Genomic DNA, 26,472 nt, shown 5'->3' on the forward strand with positions numbered 1-26,472 from the left:
AAACTCAAACTATAGGACATTACTCTCACCTCTGAGACCATATCCATTAGCTCATCCTAAGCATGCCTCACCTACCCGGAATTTCTTCTGTAACATCTGAGGATTCAGTGTTCGGAAGAGCTGAATCAAAGTCCTAGCAGCCATCATTACATCTGTAAAATAATGCCTTTAATTTAGAAACCCCAGAGAAAAGGGCCTATGAAGATAAAATATGGACCACTCTATATCCTCTGGTCCACAGCGACATGCAACTTACTCTTATCTTTGTGTGTTTTATACTGAGCCAGGTCTTGGAGAAGTTCTTCAGTCATGGCCAGAGGACATCGAGCTGTTATCTCTTTTATAGCATTGATCCTAGAAAATAAAAACTGAATTAAACAGCAATTTCATATGGTTCAACCTAAGGTTTCCTAAAAAAACTAAAAAGGAAGAGAAACTGGGTTTTACAGAGCTCACTGCAGCACGGTAGAGAATGTGAGGGTGCACAGTCTTAGAGGTTTTTGTTCCAGATCGTTTACTGCCATTTCCTCCACTAGTGGAAAACAGCATCTTCTTTGTAAAGTAAACAATGGCAGCATTTACTCACCAACTCTAAGGGGAGAAGGCACTAGGTCAAATAAGAAAAGCTAAAGGTCTTTAGGGCTGTTATCCCAGCAATAGTTCCATAAAAAGCAGTTCTTAATGTACTACTTAGTTACCAGGACAGGTTAGATAATTGTTAAACCAGTATTCACACTCATTAGGTATTTCTGAATGAATCAAAAGGGCTACTGAACTGTCTGGGAATTAAAGAATGGATCAATCATTTGTTCCAGGGAAAGATAAGAATTCAGAGTAGAGACAGGAAAAAAACACTTAGATTGCCAATCATTCATTTGAAACAGTAAAACTAGTAAAAAAACAAAATGTTGATTAGAAAGACAAATATCTTTTCTCTGACTCCCTCTTTGAAATTCTGACCAATAAAATAACAATATCAAGCCTCCTGAGCAGACTTAAGTATATTTTAAACTGCTTTCCCCGGGGCCACATTGCCGGCTGAAATCTTACATCTTGGTCATGTAAAGCAACCTAGTACATTAAAAACATATCCATCCCTGGCCAAGTAGCTCAGCTGGTTAAAGATTGTCCTGGTATGGCAAGGCTATACCAGGGTTTGGTCCCTGGTCAGAGCACATGCAAGAATCAACCAATGAATGCATAAACAAATGGAATAACAAACTGATGTTTTTCTCTTCCCTCAAATCAATAAATTTAAAATTACAAAAAATAAAAACACATCCAGGGCCTCCAGCCACATCTACATACCCTACTGTCATGACTTCCCCAGAGTTCTTGTCGGTCACAAAATTGTTGGCCACGGTCATGAGCAATGACTGAATGATCTGAATTGGGAATAAAAGAAGAGTGTTGTTAAACATCTGTATCTACTCAAACATGTGAGGATGAAGAACAATATAGTATTCACAGTAGGAAAACAGCATTCCACCTTCAGTTTGGGAGCTGAAAGGAATTAAGACTGAGGAAGACAGATAAAAATACTCCACTCTGGGATTTCATCTTCTTGGCTAACTTCAGGTTAAATTTTACTCTCCTTTGCCTGACCTGCAGTGGTGCAGTGGATAAAGCGTCAACATGGCACGCTGAGGTCATCAGAGCAAGGCCCAGAGCTTGCCTGGTCAAGGCACATGTGAGAAGCAACTATAAGTTGATGCTTCCTGCTCCTGTTCCCCACCCCCTTTCTCTCTCTCTCTCTCTCTCTCAAAATCAGTAAGTAAAATCTTAAAAATTTTTTTACTCTCTTTTGATGAATAGTTTTCAATATGGATTAAAAAAATTGCTTTGATCCAGGATAATCCAATCCAAATACTGTTTTAATCAAAGAAAGGAATTATCAGCTTTGAAAAACAATCACTATAAATTTGCTGATATTCTTGACTTATCATAAAACTCAGCAATTAAAATCAGAATTCTCAACAATTTGTCCAAAACAAAGTTTACTTTCTATAGTAAAATTTTTTTCAGTTTTTTAAACTGAACTTCTCTGTATATTTTCTTAAGGAGTTAATGTGGGTTCTGGTCAGTTGTCTCAGTGGTAGAGCACTGCCCAGTGTGTAAAGGTACTGGATTCTATTCCTGGTCAGGACACACAGAAGAAACGACCATCTGATTCTCTTCCCCTTCCCCTCCCCCTTCTCTCTCTTTTTCTTCTCCTCCTGCAGCCATGGTTTGATTGATTTGAGCGTGTTGGCTCCAGGTACTGAGGATGGTTCTATGGGGCCTCTGCCTCGGAGCTAACAATAGCTCAGTTGCGAGCATCAGCTCTAGATGGGCAGAGCATTAGTCCCAGACAAGGGTCGCTAGGTGGATCCTGTCGGGGTGCATGTGGGAGTCTATCTCCCCCCCACACATAAAAATAAAAAGTTAATGAGTCTTTTACTAACTTAAAAAAATGGGAGGACAGTAATCACTGTGGGAAAAGCCACCATGATATATCATATTTAATAGTAACATTGCTATGCACCATGTACTAGATCCAGATAGAAGTAAGGTTTAACAGTTCTCACCTCTGGGGGTACTAAGTGATGAGACGCTTGTGCAGCAAACAGAAGGATCTTTGTTACTTCTAAAAATGTAAGAGGTCAGAAAGGTCATAGTTGGTTTATTGCTCTGCTCTCCAAAGTACAGCAAACATGGCAAGGACATTTTAGTCTTAACGCTACTGCTGCTTACTCCACATGGAACCACCAACCCCAAAGCCTGCATGGCTCCCTTGCTTCCTTCAAGTCCCTCCGTGGTTGCTGCCTTATCAAAATGTCTTTCCTAACCACGTAATCTAAAAAAGCACCTGCCCAGCACCCTCAATTGTCTTTATTTTGCTTCCTCTTCCCTCAAAACTCATCTTCACCCGGACACATAAACAGCAGTTTCTGATCTCCCTCTAGAATGTAAGCTATGTATTGCTTCTCGGACTTTTGGATAAGGTCAAGTTTAGAATATAAGCTATATGAGCCCTGGCCGGTTGGCTCAGCGGTAGAGCGTCGGCCTAGCGTGCGGAGGAACCGGGTTCGATTCCCGGCCAGGGCACACAGGAGAAGCGCCCATTTGCTTCTCCACCCCTCTGCCGCGCTTTCCTCTCTGTCTCTCTCTTCCCCTCCCGCAGCCAAGGCTCCATTGGAGCAAAGATGGCCCGGGCGCTGGGGATGGCTCTGTGGCCTCTGCCTCAGGCGCTAGAGTGGCTCTGGTCGCAACATGGCGACGCCCAGGATGGGCAGAGCATCGCCCCCTGGTGGGCAGAGCGTCGCCCCTGGTGGGCGTGCCGGGTGGATCCCGGTCGGGCGCATGCGGGAGTCTGTCTGACTGTCTCTCCCTGTTTCCAGCTTCAGAAAAATGAAAGAAAAAAAAGAAAAAAAGAATATAAGCTATATGAAAGTAAGACTGCTGCTTCATGTTCACTGTGGAATTCTTAGTGTCTAAGGCCATGCCCAGCCTAGAAATCAACAAATAAGCAAATAAATATAAACATGCATATACACACACATTTTTCCTAAAAAAGGGCAGTATATATATAAAGAACAAGGCCTCTGGCAAAAGAAAGAAGTGAGGTAAATCCTAATTTGCCATTTATTTGTTGGGTGACTGGCCCCCTTAGCCCCTATACTTTGCAGAACTGAAGAAAGAATTAGATGAGATCATGTATGTAAAACACTTAGCACAATGCTTGGCTCCTGTTAGTCAATAAATGTTCAGTTCCTTCCTACTTTGGTCTAAGTTCAAAGGCAAAAGCAATTATCTATTCTTTCTTGCTTTCATGTTGTTTTTAATTGAGAATACATGAGGGCAATTAGAACAGTAAGATAAAATCCTAATATCTTTTACAAAATTACAGCAAAAGGTCACACTTTTCTATTAAGTAAGAGACAGGGAGACAGAGAGACAGACTCCCGCATGCACCCGGACCGGGATCCACCCAGCAAGCCCACTAGAGGGCGATACTCTGCCCATCTGGGGCCGCTGCTCCATTGCTTGGCAACGGAGCTACTTTAGTGTCTGAGACTAGGCCATGGAGCCATCCTCAGTGCCCCGGGCCAAACTGCTGGAACCATTTGAGCCATGGCTGTAGGAGGGGAAGAGGGGAAGAGAGAAAGAGAGAGAGAGAGAGAGAGAGAGAGAGAGAGAGAAAAGGGGGAGGGGCGGAGAAGCAAACAGTCACTTCTCTTGTGTGCCCTGACCAGGAATTGAACCCAGGACTTCCACACACCAGGTTAATGCTCTACTGCTGAGCCAAAAGGCCAGGGCCCAAACTTCTTTTTAAGAATTTTCCCATGAGGCCCTGGCCAGTTGGCTCAGCGGTAGAGCGTTGGCCTGGCATGCAGGAGTCCCGGGTTTGATTCCCGGCCAGGGCACACAGGAGAAGCGCTCATCTGCTTCTCCACCCCTCCCCCTCTCCTTCCTCTCTGTCTCTCTCTTCCCCTTCTGCAGCCAAGGCTCCATTGGAGCAAAGATGGCCCGGGCACTGGGGATGGCTCTGTGGCCTCTGCCTCAGGCGCTAGAATGGCTCTGGATGCAACAGAGCAACGCCCCAGATGGGGCAGAACATTGCCCCCTGGTGGGCATGCCGAGTGGATCCTGGTCGGGCGCATGCAGGAGTCTGTCTGACTGCCTCCCCGTTTCCAGCTTCGGAAAAATGAAAAAAAAAAAAGAAAAGAAAAAAAAAAGAATTTTCCCATGAGTATTTACATATTATAGTAATCCCATCTTATCTGCAGGGGGCACAGTGGATGCCTGAAACCTTGGATAGTTCCTGATCCTGTCTGTACTATGTTTTTTCCTATAGACAGCTAACCCTCGAACAACATGGGTTTGAACTTCATGAGTACACTTATATATGAACTTTTTTCAATAAATATAGTAAATGTACTTTTTCTTCTTTATGATTTTCTTTTCTTTCTTTTTTTTTAGTTTTTCTTGGACTCTTTACTGGGATTGGAACTTCATTCTTTCCTCTTTTGCAATGCAGTGATCTTATTTGTAAATCAAAAATAATAAAGCCATGTAAGTAAAACAAAGATAATATTTAATGCTTCAAACCTCTTTCCCTCAGAACCTAGGGGAACTTATGTGGCTTGTCTGCCTTCTTTCCTTTGCTCCTCCCTTCTTAAGTTTCTAAGTCACCAAGTATCATGTGGCTATGCTACTTTGCCACAAAGTTTAGGTTGGCAGTTTCAAGGATAACCTATACTTACTAGATATTGTGGATTTTCTTACATCCCAGGTGGTGGGAGATTAGAGATAGTGTGAATAAAAAGGGGAGAATCTCTCTACTCTGCAAGGGCTCTCAGCCAAAGCCCTTTCCCATGCAGGTAGAGGAAGGGAGAGCCACCTCCTCTGCCATCCTTATACATAATTTTTTATCTTATTAGCACGTGTGTGCACGGGGGGTGGGAGGAGAGGGAGAAATAAGAAGTGTCAACTCATAGTTGCGTTATTGATAGCTTCTCATACGTGCCTTGATCAGGGGGCTCCAGCCGAGCCAGGGATCCCTTGCTCAAGCCAGTGACCTTGGGCTATAAGCCAGCAACCTTTGGGTTCAAGCCAGCGACCATGGGATCATTTACATGATCCCATACTCAAGCTGGCAACCCCATGCTGAAGCCAGATGAGCCTACACTCAAGCTGGCAATCTCAGGGTTTTGAACCTAGGACCTCAGCATCCCAGGTCACTGCTCTATCCACTGCGCCACCACCAATCAGGCTATAATTTTCTTAATAACACTGTCTTTTCTCCAACTTAGTTTATGTAATATAGTATATAGGCCCTGGCCAGGTAGTTCCAATGATTAAAGTGTTGCCTCGATACACCAAAGTTGCAGGTTCGATCCCTGGTCAAGACACATATAGGAATCAACCAGTGAGAGAATAAATAAGTGAAACAACAAATAGATGTTTCTCTCTCTCTCAAATGAATAAGTAAAAAAAAAGAGTAATACAGTATATCATACATATAACATGCAAGATATGTGTTAATCAACTATGTAAGTTATTGGTAATGCTTCTGGTCAACAGGTTATTAGTAGGTAAGTTTTTGTAGGGTCAAAGTTTTACACAGATTTTCAACTGTGTGGAGCGTCAGTGCCCTTAACCCTTTCATTGTTCAAGGGTCAACTGCATACGCACCTATGATAGTTTAATTTATAAATCAGGCACAGTAAGAGGTTAACAGAACAATTATAACACAGACGGTCATAAAGTTATGTGAATGTAGTCTCCTCTCAAAAGCATCTTATTGTACTGCACTCCCCTTCTCACTTACAGAAAGTACTCTCAGTGCTCTCCATCCTGGGGGGACGTCGTGCCTTTCCCCCTCTCCCCTCCACTCTTCCCCACAGGCGTGTATCTCCTAAACTCTAAGGGTCCCCACAAGACCTGCAACTAGGGCAGCAGTGGGCAGCAGCAGCTCATCCCAGGCTAACCCCGAACCTGTCTCCCAGGTCCCCCTTTTCTCCGACTTTGTTTCTTTCCCACAGGTTTCTAGAGGCTAAAGAAGCCCTTCCTAGTCTTTTTCCTGCTGCTGCTTCTACTCCAGGCCCTGCCTTGTTTCACCATCCCTAGCTTTATAAAACACTCTCAAAATCAAACAAACAAAAAAAGGACTTTCACTTAAAAGTAGCACTTTACAGCACTTTTCCGGATCACCACCCTTGTGCTTGGGGCCATTAAGTAAAATAAGGGTTACGTGAACACAAGCACTGTGACCCCCTGACAGTTCATCTGATAGCTGAGAGCTACTAGTGACTAACGGGCGGGGAGCACACAGTGCAGGCGTGCCGAAAGAAGGCACGGCTCGTGTCTCAGGCAGGACGGGACGGGGCAACGCAAGATGCTACTCAGAAGGGTGTGCAATTTAAACTTATAAATGTTTATTTCTGGAATTTTCCACTTAATATTTTTGAATCTTGAATAAATGAAACTGTGGAAAGCAAAACTACAGATAATGGAGGGGTACTGTAAAAAAAAAAGACTTGCTTTGAGAAACCAATTTATTGATCCATCCTCCCCACCCCCAATAATTATTTTTTAAAGTTGATGAGCGGAACAATTAACCCATGGCAGATTCTGGAAATAAAATAAAAAGGTTTCTCTTCCTTTCTGTGAAAAAGAATACATTTCACTCCTACCTGTCTTTACTAATTTCAGAACAAAAAACTCTGGCTGGTTATTTTAACCCCAAGGCCACCGAAGGAACACGGCAGGTGGTAGGCTTACCTCTCTGGTGGGGCTGCAGAAACCTTTGCACAAAGGGATAGAAGTTGAAGAGAAAAAGCTGTGGGAAAAACAATGCACTGACTTTAATATTTATGTAACTAAAGCTATATGTTCATTTTCCCAAATGCAATTATATCACCAAGTTCAACTATCTGGGAATCATTTATTACTCCCCCCCCCCCAATAGCATTCACACCCCAGAATAATTCAATGTGCTATATTAACTAAGAAAAGGAAGGCTATGCTGCTATCCTTATTATGTCAAGGAAGAAAAAACAGTTTATTTTGTATGCAGAATAAAACAAAGGAGACAAAGGCAACCAAAATGCAACATTCTACTTTTAAAATTGGTGTGGCAGCAGAATTAATTTTTTAGTCTTCGAGATAAAGAGACTCATAGAAAGAAAAGGCACTGATATTAAGGCTCCAAAGCAAGAAACAGAACAGTAATTTAAATCTGAATAGCATCGAGTATAGTCACCAATAAAATGCCACCATTCTGGTTTTATTATTAGATACCAGACCAACCACTTTGGAGGAATTACGCTGAGCTCTATTTTAGAGAAAAAACACCACCATTCTAGAGGCTACCTAATGAAGGTGACATGGCTCCAGTTATCAAAGCAATTGCAATTTTGAACTTCAAGAGAAACTTTAGAGATGGACTGGTCTTTTTCAAAGTTCATCATGGGAAAATAAATTTATTTTTCTATTTTAGCCACAGAGCAAAACCAAAGCCAGAGAAGTAACAGGGAAGGCTTAGGCTCAATATAAGGATGGAGGTTCGATTTTAGTCAGTTGTAAAACTCTGGTATTTTCCATCAAACCACATTTAAATTACAAATCATTTCTTTAAGCGAGAGAGAGAGCAAGAACCAGAGACAGATAGGAAGGGAGAGAGATGTGAAGCATCAATTCGTAGCTGCAGCACCTTAGTTGTTCATTGATTGCTTTCACATGTGTGCCTTGACCAGGGGGCTCCAGATGAGCCAGTGACCCCTTGCTGAAGCCAGTGATCTTGGGCTCAAGCCTGTGACCTTACGCTTGAAGCCAGCAGCCTTTGGGCTCAAGCCAGCAACCCCGCACTCAAGCTGGCGATCTCGGGGCCTCGAACCTGGATTCTTAGTGTCCTAGGTTGACACTCTATCCACTGCGCCACCATTAGGCACAAACTACTCTATTAAAAAAATTTTTTTAACTTTTATTTTGTTTAAGAAAGCTATGAAGAAATAAACTGTAAAACAGTAATGTCAATAAATATATGTAGGTTATGTTGGCTCAGAAAAGTGTGTATGTGAAATAAAGTTGAATAAAAAGAAAGTAGAAAAAGAGAACACAAAATAGTCTGCCCATAAACTGCATATATACACAATTTAACATCCATATTAACTGATAAAACAAAATGATGAAAACATATCTTCACAGAAAAAGATTTTATTCTTTTCTAAATTATACTGATGTAAATATTTTGGAGAAATAAAATTAAGTTACTCATCTACCTTAGTGGCTTTCATTTTACCAAGAATAGGTCTACATATTTCTAACATCCACCAAAAGAAACAATGTAATTCAAACCTCGTGAATTCCCACCAATCTGGAGATGAGGTTCATGAGCATCATCTTCACTTCAAACCTCTCCTTAGAGCTCTCTAGCTGCTTTAGCAGTTTTTCTGCAAAATCTAGAAAAGAAAGTATCAGAAGTACACCGTGGGGCCATGGTGTGTACATTAACAGATGAAGAGAAAGGCAGTGGTTAGACCAGCGACTCTGGCATGGCTGTGCCTGAAATCACTCTGCTGACCCAGGATGTTAAAACAGCAGCATGACAAAAGGTGAGAAGACCACACACAGGTCAATACCGTCTCAGCAGTGCCCAAAGTTAAGGAAGGAGTCCCAAGATTTTTAGCATCAACAGTTTGAGCGACTGTTTAATAGGTGCTTCATTTAGCATTTCTACAACTGCAGCTTCTCAACTTGTGGTCCCAGCAGCAGCTGGTCCACATGGTGGCTTATTAGAAATACAGAATCTCAGCCCCCACCTCAGGCCTACTGAATCAATCTGCACTTTAGCAGGGTGCTCAGTTGATATGTACCTTAAAGTCTGAGAAACACTGACCTAGAGAAGAAGCCGGCAAACGCTGCTGTACATTAGAGTACACAGAGCATTTAAAAGTCCCAATGTGCAGCTCTAGTTGGTTAGCTCTGTTGGTTAGAGCGTCGCCCCGATACACCAAGGTTGTGGGTTTGATCTCCAGTCAGGGTACATACAGTAATCAACCAATGAATGCATATATAGGATATAGGTGGGACAACAAATCAATGTTTCCCTTTCCCTCCTTTCCTCTCTCTCTATGATCCATAATAAAAAAAAGTCTCAATACCAACTAACTAGCCTCTGGAAATAACAGGATCCAAACACCAGTTTAGTTCATAAATTTTCTAAGTGATTCCAATTTGTATTCCAGTTTGAGAATTAGTGTTCTAGAACTGGTTTCCACAGAGCAGTTTAAAAAAATAAAAGGACCGCCTGACCAGGCGGTGGCGCAGTGGATAGAGCGTTGGACTGGGATGCCAAGAACCCAGGTTCGAGACCCTGAGGTCACCAGCTTGAGTGTGGGCTCATCTGGTTTGAGCAAAGCTCACCAGCTTGGACCCAAGGTCGCTGGCTCAAGCAAGGGGTTACACGGTCTGCTCAAGGCCTGTGGTCAAGGCACATGTGAGAAGGCAATCAATGAAAAACTTAAGGTGTCAAAAAACCCTGATGATTGATGCTTCTCATCTCTCCGTTCCTGTCTGCCTGTCCCTGTCTATCCCTCTCGCTGACTCTATCTCTGTCCCTGTATAAAACACACACACACACACACACACATACACACACAAACTAAGCTTCTAAAAAAATAAAAGGACCAACAAAAGATTGCCAATTTTTCATTTGTTCGAGCTCAAGTTCCTACCACTATTGTGCTGTTAAAGATAAAAATTTTAGCCTGACCTGTGGTGGCACAGTGGATAGAGCGTTGACCTGGAATGCTGAAGTTGCTGATTCAAAACACTGAGCTTGCCGGGTCAGGGCACATACAGCAAGCAATCAGTGAACTAAAGTGAAGCAACAATGAGTTGATGCTTCTCATTCTTCACCCCTCCCTCTCCTCTCTGTAAAATCAATAAATAAAACCTTAAAAAAAAATTTTTTCAGAGAGAGCTGTTCTTTCATATTTTTCTCATTTTGAGATGAACTCAGATTTACTACTTCAGAACATAATTCTCTAGGCTACAGCCAACTAGTAAGAACTAAGTATTTACTGATTGTCTATTAAGCACCAGGGATCTTAAATTTCCTGGTAACTCTGAATGTAGAAAACTAAACAGGGAGATCAGACTAACAAGAACTTGAGAAGTCATAATTATAGTACCTTGGGGATCATGAATCAAGTGAATAGCTGAAAAGTTAAACACCTCTGGTTTTTTCTTCTTCTTTTGTTTCTGAAAGAAAGGGAGAGGAAAAATATTTACCTTCTGAATTACAGTAATGAGGCCGTGGGGTTAAATGTGCTAAAACCTGTTACCAAGTCCACCACAGTATTTAAAAAGAAAACACAAATCTTTGTTCCAAAAACCTTTCTTTCAACTAGAAATACAGATGGTTTTTGTCTTTTAAGAATCACCTATTAGCACCTATAAAACTTAAAGGAATTTGGAAAGAGAAACATTAAAATCTACATAAGGCCTGACCAGGTGGTGACACAGTGGTTGGAGGGTCAGACCAGGATGCAGAGGACCCAGGTTCGAAACCCTGAGGTCACCACCTTGAGCGCAGGGTTATGCGGCTTGAGCACAGGCTCACCAGCTTGAGTGCAGGGTTGCTGGGTTGAATGTGACATCATAGACATGACCCCATGGTCACTGGCTCGAGCCCAAAGGTCACTGGCTTGAAGCCCAAGGTCGCTGGCTTGAGCCCAAGGTTGATGGCTTGAGCAAGGGGTCACTTGCTCTGCTGTAGCCCCCCCCCCCCAGTCAAGGCACATATGAAAAAGCAATCAATGAGCAACTAAGTAGCCACAACAAAGAACTGATGGTTCTCATCTCTATTCCTTCCTGTCTGTCCCTCTCTCTCTCTGTCACACACATACACACACACACACACACACACACACACACACACACACCCCAAAACACCCACATAAGGGTCAAAGTAATGATTTTCAGAATAATCATTACAAAATATTAAATGTACTTTATTGGTTTATTCTTCTGAGAAGACATGCATACCCTAATAAAGGGCATCACAATCAGAACAAGTGAAAAGTAAATTTAAACAAATTAATTCATTCAGGCACAGCTAGAGCTGAAAACATTTATTCATGTGAAAATCAGCACTTAGCCTGGCCTGTGGTGGCACAGTTGATAGAGCATCCACCTGGAACTGCTGAGGTCCTGGGTTTGAAACCCTGTGCTTACCGGGTTAATGCACATACACAGCAAGCAATGGACAACTAAAAGGAAGCACCTGTGAATTGATACTTCTCACTCCCCACATGCTGGAATATCAATAAATATAAATAAATTGAAAAAATAAAAATCAGTGCTTAAAAATTCATTACACATTTCTAAGTCTTTCAAAAATGTAATTTATTTCAAATTCTTAAAAGCTTTTAACGGAAATCTTTTCTACATTCTGATTCCAACCCTCATTCCCCAGGTACAAGTCTCACCTTGAGCACTTTCATAGCCTTTTCCAACTTTTTCTTGTGTTTGGAGCTTTTCTTCCCTGTGGCATACTGTACTAGCAGGTCTCTTGCTGTTGGTCCTTCATCCTAAAGAAAGACTACTTTGTAAAACTGTAAATAAGAAAGATTTGCGTGGAGGCAAACAGTAATCATTTCAACCATTTCTTTGTATTTGTACTCTTTGCACATAGCCATTAAAAATGAACGTGACTTCGCCCTGGCCGGTTGGCTCAGCGGTAGAGCGTCGGCCTAGCGTGCGGAGGACCCGGGTTCGATTCCCGGCCAGGGCACATAGGAGAAGCGTCCATTTGCTTCTCCACCCCTCCGCCGCGCCTTCCTCTCTGTCTCTCTCTTCCCCTCCCGCAGCCAAGGCTCCATTGGAGCAAAGATGGCCCGGGCGCTGGGGATGGCTCTGTGGCCTCTGCCCCAGGCGCTAGAGTGGCTCTGGTCGCAACATGGCGACGCCCAGGATGGGCAGAGCATCGCCCCCTGGTGGGCAGAGCGTCGCCCCATGGTGGGCGTGCCGGGTGGATCCCGGTCGGGCGCATGCGGGAGTCTGTCTGACTGTCTCTCCCTGTTTCCAGCTTTAGAAAAATGAAAAAAAAAAAAAAAAAAAAAAAAAAAAAAAAAAAAAAAAAAAAAAAAAAAAAAATGAACGTGACTTCTAAAATTAAAAAAAATATTTTCCCATGTGCATAGGCACATATGAACACTTTCACTGCAGCACTGATTTTTATTTTTGACTTTTCCTTTTAATTTTTACTGCAGTATAATATATTGACAGAATGCAACTTCATTTTTATTTAAAAAAAATGGGAACAAATACCAACAAGAAAATGCTTAAACTATAATACATTCATATTCAGAAATATCACGTGGAGATTAAAAGCATAAGGTCAACCTATATATCCTAACAAAATATGATATAAGTAGATTGGTACATCTATATATATCGATACAAAGAAAGCAAGCTGTAGAACAGTATGTATGTTATTTACATGTTTTAAAAATCTATGCATACAAAATTATATACATATATACATAAATATATAAATGCAAAGGGAAATAAAATGGTTATTTGTAAAGAAAAAAATATAGAAGTAGAAATAAAACAAGGTCAAGAAAACTTGTTTTATCTATAGTATCTGAAATGTTTTACAATAAAAATGTATTGTTCATACACCATTTAAAAAGATAAAACGAATTATAAGATATTATTATATATTCCAGTAATCTTGTTATCAAGATGCTAAAATGGGAAGGAAAATATTTTCTCCTTTTATATTTTAATTAGAAAATTTTTAATAAAGAAATTTCATAACCTCATATATCTTGATTTTTTCCTTTAATTAAAAGATAGCACAATATTACTCCTCTCCATTCCCCCGCTCTGAACTTCAATGTCATCGACACTCACCTCAAAAATGTTGGCAGCAATTTACATTCTAAGTTTATATAGTGAGATATAGGTATTACTTTGGAACTAAGAACAAGGCTGAAGGAATGTAGGTTTTATTAGTTACTTTATCTTACTAAAAGTGACAAATTCTAAACAATAAAATCTCGGGCCCTGGCCAGTTGGCTCAGCGGTAGTGCGTCAGCCCAGCGTGTAGATGTTCTGGGTTCAATTCTTCATCAGGGCACACAGGAGAAGCGCCCATCTGCTTCTCCACCTCTCCTCCTCTTGCTTCTCTCTCTATCTCTCTACCCCTCCTGCAGCCATGGCTCAATTGGAGCGAGTTGGCCCCAAGCACTGAGGATGGCTCCATGGCCTCCACCTGAGGTGCTAAGAAAAGCTCAGTTAAAGCAACAAAGCAATGGCCCCAGATGGGCAGAGCATCACCCCTAGTGGGCTTGCTGGGTGGATCCCAGTTGGGGCACACGCAGGAGTCTGTCTCTGCCTCCCCTCCCCTCCTCTCACGGAAGTAAAAAAAAAAAAATCTCAGCATGGCAGAATACAATCAAGGATAAAGGTAACATGCAAGCTTCTTTCTAACTTAAGCAGTCATAGATTTTACAATTTGTACTGAGTGCAATAATGACATCTATTAACAGTACAATTCAGAGGCATCTATGGTTAAACTAACCTCAGATTCTGAGTCACTGTCTTGTTTCTCCTCTTCATCTTTCCCAAGGAAGAATGTCAAAGCAGCAACTAATATCTAAAGACCAATGAGAACAAAGTCAATTACTCATCCTACCTTACCACAAAGAATAAATACTTCAGTTTACACTTTGTACATGTGTATGCACTAGAACCTGAAGAAAAATATAAAAAAGTGATGGGGTTGGGTTCACTTCTTTAATTTAAACAGAATGTTTTTACAATGTTACTTGTCCTACAAATATATAATTTTTAAAAATCTTTAAATAAAAACATCTAGGCTCTACATAGTTATCCACCAAGTATACTGTCATGAATGTCCACATCCCTGACACTGCAGTCTATCTAGTAAAAAGTCAAATATATCCTTAAATTTCATTCAGTTGTGTCTGAACCCAATAAAAGAATAATCAAGAATTATAGGAGAAACATAAAATAAATGCTAAGGCTATTGTTTAACACATACCATTTTTAAAAACTCATGATAATTTTGTTTGACTCCTCTAACGCACAGATTGATGAGCTGGAAAAGCAGCCTAAACACAGAGGGCATCAGTAACATGACCCCACATTTGCACATTCCCCATTCCCTTTTCCTCATATACCACCACCTACACCCTCTATCTGAGAGGCAGACCGCTCAGACGTACCTTCACAGCCCTACAGGCACTCACCTTGGTGACCTTGGAGAAACATGCAGTTGTGATCACATTGACAGTTTTGGCATCATTCCTGGGGAAAGACAAATGAGTATTTTATTTTATTTTATTTTTTTAATGAGACAGAGACAGAGAGAAGGACATATAGAAACAGACAAACAGGAAGGGAGAGAGATGAGAAGCATCAATTCTTCATTGCGGCATCTTAGTTGTTCATTGATTACATTCTCATATGTGCCTTGATGGGGTGGGGTGGGGGGCTATAGCCGAGCCAGTGACCCCTTGCTCAAGCCAGTGACCCTGGGCTCAAGCAAGTAACCATGGGGTCATGTCTACAATTCCACACTCAGGCTGGCGACCTTAGGCTTAAGCTGGCAAGGCCGCACTCAAGCTGGATGAGCCAGCGCTCAACCTGGCAACCTCAGGGTTTCCAACCTGGGTCCTCTGCAACCCAGGCTGACGCTCTATTCACTGTGCCACCTCCTGGTTAGGCACAAATAAGTATTTTAAAGTAAATTTTCATTCTACTGTATTTGACAGCACAGACAATGGCACAAAATAATATAAGAAATATTTCTGCCATGTTAGAATTCATAGCTGTAATCTTATAAAATGTCTTAGGTTGTTACCTAGTCAATCACAGTTTGACTATTTAATTTAATTAAGTTAAATTTAATTAAGTTTTAGCTAATCTTACTTCAAAAAGTTACACAGCCATTAAGGTGCACTTATGAAGAATTTTAATGACATAGGGAACTACTGAGGGGAAGTGAAACAATAAACACAGTATAGAAAATTATTAACATAGCAAAATTCTAACAGTGAAAATTCATGCTAAAGAAAAGACAGAAGGAATTACCATAAACTAACAACAATGATTGGCTCTGGGTGATGGATCTATCTTCCTATATATATTTTTTTTTTAGCAAGAGAGACAGAGAAAGAGAGAGACAGAGAGAGGGACAGACAGGAAGGGAGATGAGAAGCATCAATTCTTTGTTGCAGCACTTTAGTTGTTCATTGATTGTTTTCTCATATGTGATTTGATGGGGGGGGGGGGGCAATGGGGATTTCAGCTAAGCCAATGACCCCTTGCTCAAGCCAGAGACTACTGGGTCATGTCTATGATCCCATGTTCAAGCCGGTGACCCTGCACTCAAGCTGGTGAGCCTGTACTCAAGCCAGCAACCTCAGGGTTTAGAACCTGGGTCCTCAGCATCCCAGGCTGACACCCTATCCACTGCGCCACCGCCTGGTCAGGCTCAATACTTTAAAAATTTTTTCTAGTTTCACCGAATTCTCAGTTGCAATGAATATTACTACTTTTATAGTTGGAAAAAAAAAGCCTGATCAGGCGGTGGCACAGTGGATAGAGCGTCGGACTGGGATGCCAAGGACCCAGGTTCGAGACCCTGAGGTCACCAGCTTGAGCGCGGGCTCATCTGATTTGAGCAAAAGCTCACCAGCTTGGAACCAAGGTTGCTGGCTCGTGCAAGGGGTTACTCCGTCTGCTGAAGGCCCACGGTCAAGGCACATATGAGTAAGCAATCAATGAACAACTAAGGTGTCGCAATGTGCAACGAAAAACTAATGATTGATGCTTCTCATCTCTCCGTTCCATTCTGTCTATCCCTATCTATCCCTCTCTCTGACTCTCTCTCTCTGTCTCTGTAAAAAAAAAAAAAAGAAATAAAGAAAGAAAAGCAAAAGACATGAATTGGAGGCACTGTACCAAAGTACATAAAACATGGTATTTTATAAAAACAGGATAAATTAACTTGAAAATCTTCAGCATGGCAAATTAAAAAGAGCAGAGGCTTCAGAATCAGACTGACCTGGGTTTGAATTTCAGCTCTGAACTTAAACTCTATGAACATCAATTTCATTATCTGTCAAATGAGAGTAATTCCAGATAAGTTGCATTACTTTGTTCTGAAGAACAAACAGGTAATATAAAGTATATGTGCTGAACAAATGTAGCCAGTGCTGCTGTCAGGTATCTGGATGGCCTCTGTATTGTCACTTCCATCTTAATAGATGACAGATGTATATTAAAGAGCTCAAGATCAAGAACAATATTTGTGTATGTGCTCTGTGGTAATTACAAAGAAACAAAAGATTCTATTTCTCAAGAGACAAATATATATTACCAGATGTTTCTTCTGTAGAGTTCAATCATGACATCCAAAGACATCTTTGCTGCAGTTGCATTGTTGTCTCGTAACATGGTGTACATGAAATTCTGCAACACCTAGAGGAGAGGAGCAAGCGGCCTTAATACCCTGGAGGTACAACGCTGCAAACATGGATAACAAAAGGGTACTTACTACATTCACTTTATTGTTCTTATGCTTCGCATTTATATTCTTGATATCAGTCACGATATGTGTGTATAAAGTCTAAGGAAAAGAAAACATATGCACATTAACCAACATTTCAAACTTTGCTTAATCTGGAGAAAAGTACAAATGTACAGGAGGATTTAATATTAACTACTTTTCATTTTATCACAGAAGAGACAAAAATTAAAACCAAAAGCAGCAGCTAAAATGCAAAAGGAAAACTGCTCTGAAAAGGTTACCCATGAAGTTACCATATAACCCAGTAATTCCACTCTTAGCTATATACCCAAGAGAAATGAAAATATATTTTCTCACCAACGCTCACACAAATATTCATAGCAGCATTATCCATAATAGCCAGATAATGAAAAGAAACCAAATGGCCATTAAAACTGATGAAAGAATAAACAAACCTCAGTATAACTATACAATGAAATAGTATTTGGTGATAAAAAGGAAGGAGGAAATACTGATACATGTTACACATGGGTAAACCTTGAAAACATATGATAAAAAGCCAGATACAAAAAACTACAACCCTCACAATGCAGATCAGTTGGCTACGATATGTCAAGGTTGCAGGTCCACTTCCTGGTCAGGGCACATACAAGAATCAACCAATGAATGCATAAATAAGTGGAAGAACAAATTTCTATTTCTCTCTATATATATCTACCTTTCTTCTCTCTCTAAAATCAGTTTAAAAATGTTTAAAAAGTTATATACTGTACGAGTCCATTTATACAAAATATCTAGAGCTGGCAAATCTGTAAAGACCAAAGGTAGATGGGTGGTTGCCTAGGGATGGGAGAGATAGGGGATGGGGAGTGACTGCTAATGGGAATGGGGTTTCTTTTGAGGGCAATAAAAATGCTCTAAAATTGATTGCTGTGAGTTGCAAATTCTGTGAATATAAAAAAACCACTGAACTGTACACTAAATGGATGGATTGTGTGTGAATTATATCTCAATAACATTGCTATTTTTAAAGAAAGGAAAGGTGCTCCATTTACTGACAACTCCACGCAAGATGACACTGGCAATACAAGTATCACTGGTACCCAAAATATGCTTGCCTGGACAACGCTCATCCCACAAGTTAGACCAACAAGTACGATGGCTAAAATCAAAAGGTGGCAGTCTCTAAACACTTTGAAAAAAAAATCATTAAGTTAATGAATAAGAACTTAAGTTTTTCTTTCTTAAATTTCTTTCATAAACCTTCAGCTTCTGACCTTACTTATATAAGCAAATACAAAGCCATAGGAAAATAGTAATAACAAGATAGATTAGTTTCTCGGGGGCTAAGCTATGAGTGTCCAGTCCATGCTCTGGATTTTAATCAGTACAGTGCAGTGGAAAAAAGGTTGGGTTCTGGAGAAAGACTGCCTGAGTTTATATTCTTGCGCCACTAAGAATCAGTGTGACTCTGGGCACGTTACACTACCTCATCTGTAAAATACTACTATTACTACGATTACTACTAATAGTAAATCTCATATTGTTTTGTGAGTAACAAAAATACTTAAAAGCTCTGAGAATGGTATCTGGCAAAAAGTAAGCATTCAATAAATGTTTATCTATTACTATCATATTGTATGCACACAACGGTCAATTTTTTTCCTATTAAAACTATTCTTAACTGTATAATAATATGAAGCATCAAGAATTCACTCTACTGAAGTGAAGGCAAAAATTAATGAATGGGACTACATCAGACTAAGAAGTTTTTGCTCAGCAAGAGAAACTGATAACAAAATAAACAGAAAGCCAACTAAATGGGAAATGATATTTTCAAACAACAGCTAAGGGCCTAATATCCAAAATATACAAAGAACTCATAAAACTCAACAACAAACAAACAAACAATCCAATAAAAAAATGGGAAGAGGATATGAATAGACACTTCTCCCAGGAAGAAATACAAATGGCCAACAGATATATGAAAAGATGCTCATCTTCTTTAGCTATTAGAGAAATGCAAATCAAAATGGCAATGAGATACCACCTCACACCTGTTCAATTAGCTGTTATTAGCAAGACAGGTAATAGCAAATGTTGGAGAGGCTGTGGAGAAAAAGGAACCCTCATACACTGTTGGTGGGAATGTAAAGTAGTACAACCATTATGGAAGAAAGTATGGTGGTTCCTCAAAAAACTGAAAATAGAACTACCTTATGACCCAGCAATCCCTCTACTGGGTATATATCCCAAAAACTCAGAAACATGGATACGTAAAGACACATGCAGCCCCATGTTTATTTCAGCATTGTTCACAGTGGCCAGGACATGGAAACAACCAAAAAGCCCATCAATAGATGACTGGATAAAGAAGATGTGGCACATATACACTATGGAATACTACTCAGCCATAAGAAATGATGACATCGGATCATTTACAGGAAAATGGTGGGATCTTGATAACATGATACGAAGCGAAATAAGTAAATCAGAAAAAACCAGGAACTGTATTATTCCATACATAGGTGGGACATAATAGTGAAACTAAGAGACATTGATAAGAGTGTGGTGGTTACGGGGGGGAGGGGGGAATGGGCGAGGGAAAGGGGGTGGGGAGGGGCACAAAGAAAACTAGATAGAAGGTGACAGAGGACAATCTGACTTTGGGTGATGGGTATGCAACATAATTGAACGACAAGATAACCTGGACTTGTTATCTTTGAATATATGTATCCTGATTTATTGATGTCACCCCATTAAAAAAATAAAATTATTAAAAAAAAAAAAAAAAGAATTCACTCTACTAATCTTATGTCACTGCAAGAAAAACGGGATATATGAAAAAAAAGCAATACTGCTCTTTACCTTTCGCAGAAGCTTATCATGGCAACGCAGAAGTTCAAAGAAGAGTTCCAGCAAACTTGATGGATTGAGAAGATTCTTATTTCTCAGCAAGATCAAAGCTTTGCAAAATGTCTCAGGAAGGAAAAGAAAACATATTATAAGATAATGATAAAGTTAAGAAGGTAATATAACCGATACACTGTGGCTACTTTACACAGGGAGGTCAACAGAACCCCCGGCTATCAATGAATCCACAAAGATAAAAAGGTGGTGTAACAATAATATCATACACTAAACAAGAATAATCAATCAGAATTTGTGACTTTAGAAGGCATTCTTTAGGAAGTATTAATACCAAGAATGGCTCAGCAGTAGCTGAAGCCCTCTTGTTTACTACCAACTTTTCTGAGTACCCTTATTGCCCCAGTTTTTCTCTATTAGTCTTCTCTACTAGATGGAACAAATAATCCTTGGAGAATACTTGATTCCAAGCCTTGGAGCAGAAAAAACATTACGAAAGGGTTTGTAACTATATATTTCTGCCAGAACACAAGGATGCTTTCAAAAACATCAGGGGCACTGCTGAAAAGAGAAGTTCCCACTGGCTGGTTTGGTGGTGACAGTTTGAACACAAAGTAGTAAAAATAATAATGCTTTAATAAGAAATTAATAAAAAGTATAGGTAAAGGTAGTTATAATGTCAAAGAAAGAATAACATAAAAATTTATTTTACTAATTTTATTAAGTAATAAGTTAATATATATACACAGACATTTTTTTTTCTTCCACTAAGAAATACAGTCTGTTTCTGTCTGTATAAGCAGGAAAAAGTGAAGAAAAACATGGGAATGATTAAAAAAAGTCCTGGAAAAATAGCAAATACACTAGGTTTTGTAGAAAGTCCTGAGGCTGGTAGGATTGGTGGCCATCACAATAGCCAATTAAAAACAGGATCCAGCAGTGTGCTCTAAATCAGTAGTTTTCAACCGCCAGTCCGCCAGAAAGGTCAGGCCAGTCCGTGAGAGAGTCAACCACCCTGATGCTATATGAAGTGGTGGTTGAAAAACATTGCCCTAGAACAGAACCCAGTTCTTTAGTGATTTGTCTGGGGTGTGCTCTTTTCTAGAAGAGAAGCAAGACAGCTGGATAGGGCAGAGAAAAGAAAGGCTGGGCAAGGAGGTGTCCCTGGCTGGAGACCAGCTTTAGTCTGATCACAGAGAAGTCCTGGAGCACATAATGCACCTGGGACCCACCTTGAGGGAAGGGGCTGGGCTTTCATACCACTGGCTTGATCAGGTACCAGCCGAGGGGCAAGGGCAACCTCCCAGGTGCTAGGTCTCCCACTGTGCTGAGGACAGTGCTCCAGAGAAAGGACAGCCATTAAGTAAGGGAAATGGGTGCCCTGGTTTGGCAAAGGAGATCTAGGCCAGGACCCAATGTCAACTAGTGAAGTGACAATATTTAAATGTTCAAACTGGCTATTTAATGGATAAATGTATTAAATTAAGCATTATGAAAACCATGAATTGTAATTAGGTTCTTCATGCACATGAGATTTAAATGACTAGAAGAAACCTCCTATTCAAAAGAGGAGAAAGAACATACTGACAGGGTTAGCATACTGGAAGAACAGAAAGATCAGCAGAAAAGACAATCAGATTAAAAAATAAATACATAGACAGGAAGCATATCAAGTAGGGGCTTACAGGCCATGATAAGTGTGAGTTTTACTCTAAGTATAAATAAGAAGCCACAGAAGGATTTTAAGGGATGACACATTCTGTTTAAATTTTAAAAAGATGTTTAGTTGAGAGGCTATTTTTATTTAAACACATACACACAAACACAGCACAAGTTATCAATCCAAATACTGGTCCTACCATTCGAAGATCTGGATCCAAGACACTGTGATTGTAGGAGAGAAGATCTTTCAACTCTTGAGGAAAGTTACTTAAATGTTCTGGGTAGCAGTGAGCAATCTGTAACAAAGCAAAGACTCTTCTGAAGTCTCTTTCTCTCCTATAATTCAGACGCACATATTTCAGACGTTCTGCAAAAGGAGAGTAAAGGCTATTCCATAGAGGTAGACAGTTTCAAATCACGTCTTTTTCTTCTACATGACAATTTTATGACCTTTTCATATTCCCTCTAGTCTTTATAAAATATGGGTAACATGATTTAGAATCTAATTTTATAATGAATTTAATGGAAAAACCCCCAAAAACAAATAGTTTGAAAGTTTTGCTGTTCTGTGAAAAGCTTCAGCACAATCTTCTAACTCACCATACAGAGAAAATAAAATTTGTAAAAAGGGAAAATTAAAAAGGAAATGTTTTTAATGAAGCTACCATTCCCAAATGGAATGAAGTTGGCTATTACTGGAAAAATATTCTGCCAACTGTGTGTAACAACTGGTCTTTGTTTTATACAGAAGTTACCTTCTTACCTGTGCCATAAACATCACCAGCTCTGCCAGTTCTTTGCTGGGTTTATTTGGTTGCAATTTGAAAACCTCCACATTGGATTTGTAGTGATTATACTGCTGTAGAAACTGGAAAAAAATAAAATTTAAATTGGTCACCTTTTATTATAGACTTGTTCAGTCATATATGACCGAAAAATTACTTAGTAAAAGTCTTTGACAGTGGCATGGAGAAAAAGGTGTGACAAAAGTATGCAGAAACACTTTCTTTTCTTTATAGGAAATCTTCAAAATAAGTTTTGAAAACTATGCACATCATAGATAATCTAAAGATCCTTTCCTTTATCATTAGAAATTTAGGTGGTGTGGGGTAAACAGTGAAGCCAAGAGTCAAAAGTTTAGACTCTGGCCCTATTTTGATATTGAGTACCCAAATGACCCCTAATACAGTGTCTATGTATACAGAGAACGCATCCATGTCAGAAAATGTAAATTATGTATTTTTTCAAGTACATGAGGCCTTCCAGTCAAAAGTCCCTTCTCTTCCAAGTGAGAGGAGGGGAAGCAGAGAGACAGACTCCTGCATGCACTCCGACTGGGATCCAGCCGGCAACCCCCATCTGGGGCCAATGCTCTATCCATCTGGGGCCATGCTCACAACCAAGCTTTTCTAGTGCCTGAGGCGGAGGCTCCACAGAGCCATCCTCAGTGCCTGGGGCTGATATGCTCAAACCAAAACTGAGCCATGGCTGCAGGTGAGGAAGAGAGGGAAAGTGAGAAAGAGTGAGAGAGAGAGAGAGAGAGAGAGAGAGAGAGAGAGAAGGAAGGGGGGGTGGAGAAGTAGATGGTTGCTTCTCCTGTGTGCCCTTACCAGGACTCAAGCCTGGGACATCCACAGGTCAGACCCACGCTCTATCACTGAGCCAACCAGCCAGGGTCCCCTTCTTCTTTTAAATACTAATTAAAATTTTATCCTGCAGTTATAAATAGGATGTGTCAACAGATAAAAGCAACAGACACACAAATAATGATAATAGCTTCTAATTACTCAGCATTTGATATGTGTTAAGCTCACTGTGTACATTATCTCATTTAATTATGTTTAATCTTAACAACTGAACAATCTAATGTTGAAACACCAGACAAGCATCCTTAGACCACAGCTCTAAGGAGCATATGTGTATATGAGTGTGAGAGTGAGAGAGAGTGAGAGACAGACAAGACACTATGAGAAAAAATATTTCTTAATATCATATTATAAGCCCTAACTGGTCTAGTGAACTCCAAATTCATGTATTCAACTACTTGTCTGATATCTGTTTGGATGTCTACCAGACATTTTAACTTAGCATGGTTAAAAAACATAACTCTTGGTTTCCCCAACAAAACTGGTAGGCCTTCAGCTTTCTTCAAGAGTAGGACCCAAGATAGAGACCTGCATGCAGCCCCCTACATGCTTCAGATAACCCCTATGGCTCCTAGCTCCCTAATGCCACTGACAGGAGTGAGGACAGTACCCCAGAACTCAGTGTGCTCCTGGCAAGATCCTTATCCCACTTGTTCCCCAATCCCACCCCAGCCCAGCCACCACTCTCTGCTTTGTGATGATCAGGGCCTATTCTCATCCAGTTTTGCTTTTTTCAGTCTTACTACTATATGTCTGGCATCACTAGAACATAAGTCTAGGAGAAGACTCTCATATCTGTCTAATTTATCATTGTACCTACCCCCAGTGCCTAGAATTATTCTCACACACAGTAGGTACAATATGTGTGGATCTGCATATATATTCATTAAATGAATGAAAGAGCAATTCTTGGTGGTAAAAATTATCTCTTTCTTACATATTAAAACAGGCTCAGTGATTACTACTCTCCAGTAACACAAATGGTCAACAGTAGTGCCAGAATTCAGTTAGTTTGAAACCAATGCTCTAAAATACAGCACAATACAGACTCTCAACTTTGTCAAGGGTTGTGTGTAACGCTTTACACACCTTAAGAGTCTCGCCTATATTACTTCACTTATTTGTTCCTTACTCTTTATTTTCCTTGGTAAGGTACTCTATACTGGTGATCTAAAAAAATGACACCACTATTTGTTAAAAAGCATTCAATTAAATATTTCCAAGTGAAAAGTTGGGGGAAGAGGAAAATGAGAAGAGCGATCAAAGATGATTGTGTTAGCCCTTGAACAACACGATCTAGTGAGGAAAAAGTACAATTACAGCAAATGCCTAGCATACACCTCGATAATGCCTGTTAGACAAATGGGTGTCAGAAGAACACATCTGCCAGATTAATATATTAAAATCACCACTTTCATTTTGTCGCTTCTTGGCTCAAACACCCTTAATGTTCAAAATTTGTATGAGATCAGTATACAAAGTCCCTGACAAATCTGGACCTCACCTATTTTTCAACCTCATCTTTTATCGAAGCAAATTCTGACACTGAGGTCAGGTAAGGTTCCGATGAGACTGAATACTGGTTTGAGGAGATATAGGTCTCCTGTGTCTGTCCCTTATACTTGCGAATGTCACCTCCTTCCCAACACAGCCCACCGCAGAGCGCGGGCTCTCGGGAACAGAATGTGGGGCAGAAGCATCCTAACAGACGATTCATCAAGTGTTACCAGTTAATTCAAGTTAGGAATTTCTGAAAAAAGGCTGAGAAATCTACATGGAGGTTGAAGATTGGGAGCAGGCCATTTGTCTCTTCACTTCTGTGAGTCGGGAGCCAAACTCTAAAGCAAAACAAGATCCTTAAGCTTCCATGGCAGCGGGGTCTGCAGAGCAGGCAGAAAAACCCAAAGGGGCAGCAGATTTCCAAGAGGTGGGGAACGAAACCTAAGGTATGTCCCTTCCCCTACCCCTTCTCTCTTCCCGAGAAACCCCAGAACCTAACAGAACACGCGGCCACCCAGGATCCCAACTCCACTCCACGCCTCCCAGCCCCACTGCTCGGCCTCGAGCGCCGCCGCGCCGCAGTCTCACCTCCTCCACGTAGGCAGGCGGATCCCGCTTGATCAGATTCTGCAACTGCGGCAGGTTGCTGGGCAGCTTGTTGTTGTTTCTGTTGGACATATTGGCTCCTGACTTGCTCCGTCGTGAACAGTTTTAGAAAAAGCTACACCGCTGGCATCTACTAACCGTCCCAGCTGCGGCTGGGAATCGTGCTTCCGAGTACGACCGGAAACAGCACATGGAACGCTCAGCTGGCGGCGCCATGTTGATCCCTAAAGCGAACTAGACTACGGGAGCCTTGGAGTGTCAAACTTATTTTCACTGCCGAAATGGTCTCTGGTGGTTTTTACGGTAATTTTATTTCTCGGTCAACAGCAGCTACTACCTGTCGTTTCTGAGATATTCTGAACCCCTACCCGTTAATTTGTTTCATCATCCCGACACACTTCTGTGAAACAGATGAAGATTACTAGTTTGTTTGGTTTTTTAATCGCACAGCCTAAAATCAAAAGCTACAAATATCCATGGAGAGTAGATAGTACTATGGTATCTATCTATCTATCTATCTATCTATCTATCTATCTATCTATCTATCTATTTACTTATTTCAGAGAAGGAAATAAAGAACAACAAGAGGGGTAAATTAGTTTTTTTGTATAATCTTAAATAACTTTTTTGTTTTGTTTTGGGTTGTTTGAACTCAACGCGACCCAGAAAAGGGAATAAATGGTGTGGACTGGATAAAAGGTGGTATATTGATTGTTTTAAAATGCAAATTAATTTGTACTTAAATGTCAGTCAATGTTATAACTTTTGTAATACTCTTCAGCCAGAGTTTTAAATTCACATCCCAGTAATCCAAAGACAATACATTTATACAATCTCACAGTGCAAAATTATATGGTGAATGAATGTATGAGATAGGGTGTTGGTAATACAAAAACACACTTGACAGGCACTGTTCCAGGCACTTGGTATAGTAACTCAATCCTCAGAACAGCCCTCTGAAATAGGTATAATAATTATCTACACTGTATAGATGAGGAAAGTCTCAGATAAATTGACTGCTTAAATTCATAGCTGGTGAGAAAGCAGAGATTTCAATCCAGGCAGTCTTGGTTGTAACTAGATAAGAAAGGCAGAAAGTAGCCTGACAGCTGTCAGCTGGTGACTAATTTGGCA

General features: G+C 40.4%; 1 protein-coding gene across 1 annotated transcript in view; it reads right to left on the reverse strand.

Annotated features, from left to right (window-relative positions):
- The window catches only part of SDAD1 (SDA1 domain containing 1), a 38,099-nt gene extending 12,538 nt beyond the window's left edge, over positions 1 to 25,561 (reverse strand). The window contains exons 1-16 of the mRNA XM_066384652.1: positions 25,321 to 25,561; positions 22,350 to 22,454; positions 21,784 to 21,882; positions 19,925 to 20,035; positions 17,084 to 17,155; positions 16,907 to 17,007; positions 14,772 to 14,829; positions 14,081 to 14,155; positions 11,979 to 12,080; positions 10,680 to 10,749; positions 8,842 to 8,945; positions 7,267 to 7,324; positions 2,568 to 2,626; positions 1,309 to 1,385; positions 257 to 354; positions 76 to 152 (exon numbers count right to left, since the gene is read on the reverse strand). Coding sequence (XP_066240749.1) covers positions 76 to 152; positions 257 to 354; positions 1,309 to 1,385; positions 2,568 to 2,626; positions 7,267 to 7,324; positions 8,842 to 8,945; positions 10,680 to 10,749; positions 11,979 to 12,080; positions 14,081 to 14,155; positions 14,772 to 14,829; positions 16,907 to 17,007; positions 17,084 to 17,155; positions 19,925 to 20,035; positions 21,784 to 21,882; positions 22,350 to 22,454; positions 25,321 to 25,410 — 1,356 coding nt within the window. The 5' untranslated portion in view covers positions 25,411 to 25,561. The remainder of the gene's footprint in view (positions 1 to 75; positions 153 to 256; positions 355 to 1,308; positions 1,386 to 2,567; positions 2,627 to 7,266; positions 7,325 to 8,841; positions 8,946 to 10,679; positions 10,750 to 11,978; positions 12,081 to 14,080; positions 14,156 to 14,771; positions 14,830 to 16,906; positions 17,008 to 17,083; positions 17,156 to 19,924; positions 20,036 to 21,783; positions 21,883 to 22,349; positions 22,455 to 25,320) is intronic.
- Between the last annotated feature and the right edge of the window lie 911 nt (positions 25,562 to 26,472).

Source organism: Saccopteryx leptura, chromosome 5 (assembly GCF_036850995.1).
Source record: "Saccopteryx leptura isolate mSacLep1 chromosome 5, mSacLep1_pri_phased_curated, whole genome shotgun sequence".
NCBI classification, from domain to species: domain Eukaryota; kingdom Metazoa; phylum Chordata; class Mammalia; order Chiroptera; family Emballonuridae; genus Saccopteryx; species Saccopteryx leptura.